This window comes from Chelmon rostratus, chromosome 17 (genome assembly GCF_017976325.1).
Source record: "Chelmon rostratus isolate fCheRos1 chromosome 17, fCheRos1.pri, whole genome shotgun sequence".
Taxonomy (NCBI): Eukaryota; Metazoa; Chordata; class Actinopteri; order Chaetodontiformes; family Chaetodontidae; genus Chelmon; species Chelmon rostratus.
The window spans coordinates 337,896-345,384 of NC_055674.1; the positions used below are offsets into that span (position 1 = coordinate 337,896).

A 7,489-nucleotide genomic window follows, 5' to 3' on the forward strand; every position below is an offset into this window, starting at 1 on the left:
CCCTCTGACCTCTGACCTCTGACTTGTGACCTCTGAGTCCACAGTAAAATGAATTCCAGTAAAAAATCAGCGAGCATCATTTTGAAGGAAACGGTTGATCGTTGCTGTCAGATGTCTTTTTTTAAAGAGGATTCAAATAAAAAAATGTTTGTTTTTTCCTCAAACTCTCAGAAGATGATGTTTTATTTTGTGCAGACACATGAAGAGGGTCATTTAAAGACCATCCTCTGACTTGTAGTTTCAGGATTAAAGGTTCCGGGTTGAGTTTGTAGTTTGTAGTTATCAGCGCGTCCTCCTTTTGCTTCTTCGGTGGCACGGTTCATATTTTTGCTGCTGGTTTCAAAGGTTCCACTGACCTGCAGGTGGCAGTAACGCACCAGGAAACAGAGAAGTAGATGAGGACTGAGCACGACGTTAACAACGGAGGACTTAGATTTAAATTAGATTTATTTGTCCTCTGAACAGCCTCAAATCAAACCGAACAGAGTACATCACATGGAATCTATCAGACAGGTAGTGTGGAAACTGTAGGCAGCTTTCATGCCTAGCTGACACAAAATGGGACCAGCGTGGACCAGCGTGGACCAGCGTGGCCCAGCAGAAGTGAGCCAAAGACTTCTGTTTGGTGAATAAAACTCTCTGCCAGGAGGAGCTAAGGTTCAATTAGCCTCGCTAGCTTAATGGAACGCACCCCGAGACAGAGACGTGGAAAACAGACACAGCAATTACAAAGAAGGCTGGCAGTGAAAACTCTTTTTATTATTGTTAAAGACAAACATGTACAAAGACCCCCCCCACCCCCCCACGGCCATTAGCATCTCATCTCAATAAATATAAAATACATATGACAGAGACAAAATACACAACATATTTCTGTCTGAGGACACCAAGGTGTACAAACATCTGTCTCATCTGGGTTTTCATAAATAAAAATAAATCTTAAATAAATAAAATAAATTTACTTTGAAGTAAAAAAGTTAAAGAGAGGTTTCATTTTCACACCTGCACACACCTGAACACACCTGAACACACCTGCACACACCTGAACACACCTGCACACACCTGAACACACCTGAACACACCTGATGCATCTGTCCTGAAACACAATGACAGACACACAAATAAAATAACTTCACGTTCAAACACACACACGTGTTTCTGAGGTGAGTCGTTCAGGTCGACCTGCTCTGACATCATCACTGCTGTGACATCATCACCCTCGTTGCTCAACTTGAGAAACTTCTCACTTCCTCTCTCTCTCCCTCTAGTGTTTGTTTTGAGCCTCTCTCGTCCCTGCAGTGTTCAGATCAATCACATCGTTCACCATAAATAATCAATAAATATCAGTGATAAATAAAACATAAATAACAGCAGATACATAAAAACTGAAAAGTGCTCAAACAAAAGAAATAAAGATATAAATAAAAATAAATGTAAAACCACAAACATCCCTCAGCTGATCGTTACCATTCAAATGATCAGTGTGCAGATCACAGTGATCCTCTGCTCCCAAGAGAGACGAAGAAGAAACGTCAAGGACCGGCAGGTCGCCACCCGCGGCGCCGCTTTGGACCATCGAAACACGACAAAGCGTCCTCCGACTCTTCTTTCGGACTAATTCAAACTCAGACATCTGTAGTTCCTGTTCTCAGACAGAAGAAAGCAGCAGCAGGTTTCAGCTGCCGGACAGGTTCAGACCTGCAGGTCTCACACCTGGAGTCGGTCACATTCCTGCTCATTGTCGTCTGCCTCGACCCTCCGGCTGATAAGACGAGCTCCACGGGCAAAGCACTCTGGGATTGTTCTGCACCACTTCGACCAATCAGATGAGACGAGAAGCTCAAAGAAAACGGTTGATCGGACGATGAAGAGGAAGCTGAGCCCGAAGAGTCGACCAGCACAGTAAAACATCAGGCGTCAGGTGGTGTCGAGGCGCCTCAGTGACCTCTGAGTCAGAAATCCCTCAGACGAAACAAATACATGAATGAATGCAAAGATTGTCTCTGCGGGAAGACGTTTCACTCTGTCTGTTCTCCCACTCAGCAGACATCGTGAACATCACGTTTCCTGTTATTGTTACTGATATTGTTCTAAGTTCTGGACGTCTGTTCTGCACTGACAGATTAAAGGAATCTACTTTACTTTGAAAAATGAGTTTCCGCTCAGCTCAGCCTGTTTTTCTCTTCATCGCCTGAGCGTCTCGTGTTCCTGCTGCTCATTTGGGTTTGTTGAAAATCTGAATCAGAAAATCAGACCTTGTATTTTTCACTTTATAGAGATTATTTTGCAGAAGAAGAATATTTAGTCTTCTTTGAGCTCTGAAGAACACGATGTTGCTGAAACATCGTCGGTTGTCAGACTGGTCTCATGTTTCTGGATTATTATGTGAGAACGAGTTCTCAGCGACTCGTCTCAGCTGATGTACGGCAGCTCACGAGGAAAAAACTCGACCGCTGATGGACGATCAATGAAATATCTCCCATGAGCCACTGCAGGTAGAAACATGTGATCAGGGCCACTGCGTGAGGTCATGACCTTTAGACCATCAGCTGTGTTTGTGTCATGGACCAAGTCACGCCGATGTTTCCCATGTGTCCTTGAAAGCAGCGTGGGCGGGGCTTAGTGTGCACCCGCAGCTCGGGGCCTGTAGGCAGCGACGGCTCTCAGGCTGCGGATCAAGTCGTGACAGAAGGAGCGAAGCTGCGTCAGCGTCAGGTGGGCCGCCACCTGGACGTCGTAGTTACCATGGAGACGGGAGGCCAGGTCCAGACCGTGGTTCTGTTCCACCACATCAGCCCTGAGCTGAGCCACCTCCTTCATCTAAAACACAGAAAAACACAGTCAGCTGTTAGCGTGGGAGCAGCCAATCACAGCACAGCTCCACTCAGACAGGATGAACATCGCAGGAGGAGGAGGAGGGACACGAGCTCCTCATCCTTCAGGACTCACTTTAACCTGCTGAACCGACAGGACCTGGTCTGTGACAGACGTTCAGCAGGACTAAAGTCTCCTCAGGGAGGTGCCGGAGAGAAGTCCTCAAATCACAATCAGTCAGATGTGATTCAGTGTGACATCACTTCCTGTGGAGTTCATTATCTCTGGTGATCCAGAATAAACCTCCAGAAATTCACAGAGAAACCAGAGAAGAAGACTCTGCAGGACCTGAGAATCTTTCCTTCAGTATCACAGTGATCCAGTCTGTACAGCTGCTAAGAGGAGCTGCTAACAGGAGCTGCTAACAGGAGCTGCTGACAGGAGCTGCTAACAGGAGCTGCTGACAGGAGCTGCTAACATTAGCAGCTGACAGGAGCTGCTAACAGGAGCTGCTAACAGAAGCTGCTAACAGGAGCTGCTAACAGAAGCTGCTAACAGGAGCTGCTAACAGAAGCTGCTAACAGAAGCTGCTGACAGGAGCTGCTAACATTAGCAGCTAACAGGAGCTGCTGACAGGAGCTGCTGACAGGAGCTGCTAACAGAAGCTGCTAACAGGAGCTGCTGACAGAAGCTGCTAACAGGAGCTGCTAACAGGAGCTGCTGACAGGAGCTGCTAACAGGAGCTGCTAACAGGAGCTGCTAACAGGAGCTGCTGACAGAAGCTGCTAACAGGAGCTGCTAACAGAAGCTGCTAACAGGAGCTGCTAACAGGAGCTGCTAACAGGAGCTGCTGACAGAAGCTGCTGACAGAAGCTGCTAACAGAAGCTGCTGACAGGAGCTGCTGACAGGAGCTGCTAACATTAGCAGCTGACAGGAGCTGCTAACAGGAGCTGCTGACAGGAGCTGCTGACAGGAGCTGCTACCAGGAGCTGCTACCAGGAGCTGCTAACAGGAGCTGCTAACAGCTAATTCATCAGACTGTTAATGAGACATGTAAACAAATATAGACTAAACAACAACAGCACGCCAGGAGCTTTTCTTGTTGGCTTCAGTTGTTTCTGTTGCCACGTTGCTGATGTGTTGGTGTTAGCATGCTAGCATTTATCAGGTTAGCATTTGACAGTGAGCTGATAAAAAGCAGCAGAAGGAAAAAGTCAGAGATCCACTTTAAAACAGAAGGACGGGGTTGAACCGAGGAGCAGCCGGTTCAGGAGCTCACTGCGTCGGTAGTCGACATTAAACCACTGAGCAGCAGCTGATGTGAACGTGTGACACAAACAGTCCGAAGGAGGCGGGACTGGAGTGATGTCACGGCAGGTGTGTTACCTTGTTGATGTGTGTAAGCAGGTCTCTGAGGTCGGCTCGCAGGTCGCTCAGTCCACTCGGTCCGCTCAGTTTGTCAGACAGAACTCCCAGCAGGCCCTGGTACAGCCGGCTGCCGGCTAACATGCGACTCACACAGATGTCCTGCAGGGGGAGACACACAGCTGATTTGTACTGACAGGTAAAAGTCACCTGGTGAGTGCTGACACACGACAAACTGAGGCTGCTGGCTACTTCTACAAAGTCTAACAACATTTCAAATACTAAATCAATATTTTAATCATGTTTATTGTCTGAGGGTCTGACACTGGCTTCACAGGACTACCTCAGACCTCTTCAGGGACCACCTGAACCTAGGGTCCTCGGGTTACTCCTACTCCTCTGAATCATCCTAAAGAGCCCAAAAGACCCTCAGAGTCATCGCTACCACATCCGCGGACTGACCAGAGTGAAGCGCTCTGATGGCGGTTTGATGACGGGGGCGGCGGGGATGCCCAGCGATGTCACCATCATCTGCAGGTTTGTTGTCTGGCTGGAGGGGTCGAGGGTCAAACCCTGCGGAGCACAGGATGAGGTTAATAACACACGAAGAAGAAGAAGAAGAAGAAGAAGAGGCAGTTGGAGTCGAGCTGAGGCGGCAAATCAGATGTCTCCTTCACCTGGGTGGTTATGGTGGCGGTGTACACGGTGGGGATGTCTCTCAGGATTTTCTCCACCAGAGTCTTCGCTCGCTCGGCCGCCTCTCTGAGCGCCGGCGGAGGGTCGGACGAGCTGACGGGAGCCGATTGGACCAAACCTGCGAACAGGAAGCAGTGCAGCAGGGCGACGACTGGAGGAAGAAATGTTATTTTTTAGAAAGGGTTCAGGTATGGAGGGTAAATAGTGCAATAAAAAGAATAAAACGTTTTCAAACTGTCAGGATCTTATTACTGTCTCCTAACACACACCTTTTCATAAAGTCTAAAGAGCTGCACGTTCAACAGTTAGTCAGGACTTCATCATCTCTTCATCATTTCTGAATGAACATTTGTGGCTGCTGGCTGATTGCTGACTATTACTGACATTTCAACCTTTATAAATGATAATAAATAATATTAATGACGATTAATGCTACATTACTGCCGATTGACTAATCGATCAATTAAGTCTGAAGTCTGAAGTTGGTGTTCACAGCTTTTACTCATTCTTACTCAGCAGTTTGGGAACAAACAGCCCCCATAACTGAAGCTGGCACTAATAACCCTCCATACAGCCATGCATGGACTTCAGGTGAGTCCTGGAGGAGCTGAGGTGGAGGAGGTGTGCAGATCAGATGATCGCAGGCTCCACAGGTTTGCATTTGACAGAAAAGATTTTTTTTTTGTCCCGGTTTAAGCTCAGGTGTTAGCTCCGTGCATGTTTCTGCTGGTTTAACGGTCTACCTGCGCATCAGTGCAAAGAGTAAAGGTTGTTCTTACTGCTCAGAGGGTTCATGTCTGTCAGGGGGGGCGTCTGTCTCTCGGTGTGTGTCCGCCGGTAAACTCCTTAAATTCTTCTTCAGCTTCCATTTGCAGCAGCTCGGACCTTTTATCTTTCTGTCCTGGGGGGTTTCCATTGACGGCACCGACGGCCCCACCGTCCGCGGACTCATTCCGACAAATCCCGAAGTGACGAAGCCTGACAAATACCTTTTGCGTCACAGCCATCCGTAAGATCCTCGCGGTGCGCAGACAGAGCTGCGCGGACGGGACACACGAAGCTCACCTGCTGTGGGTAAAACACGTGACTGCACACCTTTATTGTTGAGCAGCTGAAGAGACTCGTTCATGGAGGGGACGAGTCAAAAGTCCCGGAAGTCCATGAAGGTGATCAAACTCATTCAAAGTGTCCAGAGTCCGTGAAATGACCGGAACTGATCAATAAATCAGGATTTTAACAGGAAGGCGAGTGAAACCAGGACCCGACAGTAATCTGTTCAATAGACTCGAATTTATTATTATTATTATTATTATTATTATTATTATTATTATTATTATTATTATTATTATTATTGTTTCTGAGTGTCTGTCTGTGTGTGTGTGTGTGTGTGTGTGTCTCATTCAGTTTCACTTCCTGTGTGTCGTCACGTTTGTTTGAGAAATCCTGGACTGGGTTGGCAGAAAAGTGGAACATGTTTCAGATCCTTGACTTCCTGCTGCTGCACAGGAAACGCATCATCACGCCTCACCGCAGTGAAAGTGTCAGACCGACACTCTGAGCTCTGGATCTGTGAAGACATGTTGGGAGAAGTTTGTGTTTCACAACTGATCAGCAGCCAGTTTCCTGTCTGACTCACACAATAAAAGACACCACGTTCATATTAAATAGATCCTCTGAACATACGAACACTCATTTAAAGTGTCTCAAAAGAAGCGATTTTATCACTTCACATATTTTCATTGTGCAAATGTAGAAGAACATAAAGCAAAGTACAAGTACTTCACTCCACTAACACAAAACACACAATCAACAAATAAAACATGGTGTATTCATGCACATTAAAGTATCCAGATGTGTACGAAGTACTTCAAATGATCTCACCTTGAAGTGAAAGTACATTTTGTGAATAACACTTGTGTCTGAAGCTGTTTAAGTGTGTCAGCAGTCGCAGTTATTATTATTTTATTTTAACATATTATTGATTTAATTCCGGCAGGTTGTAACAGATCAGCTGATCACCTGAGCTCTCCACAGAGGAAGACCATGAGACGAGTCAAAAGCTCTCAGAAAACTTTCAACTTTCACTTTTAATCAATAACACACAAAAAAAGATTAAACTAAAAGAAACCCTCAACGTTAAGATGGACTGACAGGTGAGCCCACACAGGTGAGCGAGTTTATTTCAGGTGTTTCCCTCCGTGCTGCCGGCAGCAGACCACACACACCCAAACTGACTCATGTGCAAGCTGAACTGTGCAACTTCGATATTTCCTGTGTGCAATCCTGTGAATTTACTGATGACTCTGGTCCTGACGCGGCTCTGGGATTAATTAAACTATATCTCATTTATTTATGAAGACGTTTCTGGTTTTCCTCCACGAGCCTCTGAAACTTTCAGTCTGTCCTTAAAGCTCAGAGCCGTCACCTGAGTGAAGGTGGTTCATCCTGGAGAAATACAGTCAGGTGACTTCAAACATCCAGCGGACAGAAAGTTTCCACTGAGGCGACTTTAGTGTGAGCAGCTCTTCTGCTTCCCCTCATGTTGAAATGCAGATGAATCTCCAGGTGCAGCTCTGAAAGGTCGTAGCTGACAGCCCGAGGGCGCGAGCAGCT

The 7,489-nt window shown here is 46.7% G+C and overlaps 1 protein-coding gene across 2 annotated transcripts; it reads right to left on the reverse strand.

The window, feature by feature from the left end:
• Positions 1-281: 281 nt before the first annotated feature.
• LOC121621241 lies at positions 282-5,766 on the reverse strand. Of its 2 annotated transcripts, XR_006007617.1 has the most exons (6): positions 5,656-5,766; positions 4,858-5,027; positions 4,643-4,753; positions 4,202-4,342; positions 1,468-2,820; positions 282-356 (listed from the first exon to the last, which is right to left on the reverse strand). XR_006007617.1 is itself a non-coding variant. In XM_041957635.1 (5 exons), exons 1-5 carry the CDS (start codon positions 5,669-5,671, stop codon positions 2,620-2,622), a joined length of 639 nt encoding a protein of 212 aa, XP_041813569.1. In that variant the 5' UTR covers positions 5,672-5,766; the 3' UTR covers positions 812-2,619. The 2 variants fall into 2 exon arrangements, 1 of the variants encoding a protein (XP_041813569.1); XM_041957635.1 differs by lacking the exon at positions 282-356 and having other exon boundaries at positions 812-2,820.
• Between the last annotated feature and the right edge of the window lie 1,723 nt (positions 5,767-7,489).

Excerpts from the sequence above, each read along its gene's own strand:
- LOC121621241 (XM_041957635.1), bottom strand. Across the intron at positions 4,754-4,857 it reads CCGCCACCATAACCACCCAG|GGTTTGACCCTCGACCCCTC; the intron begins GTGAAGGAGACA and ends TGTGCTCCGCAG. Across the intron at positions 2,821-4,201 it reads TGCTTACACACATCAACAAG|ATGAAGGAGGTGGCTCAGCT; the intron begins GTAACACACCTG and ends TCTGTGTTTTAG.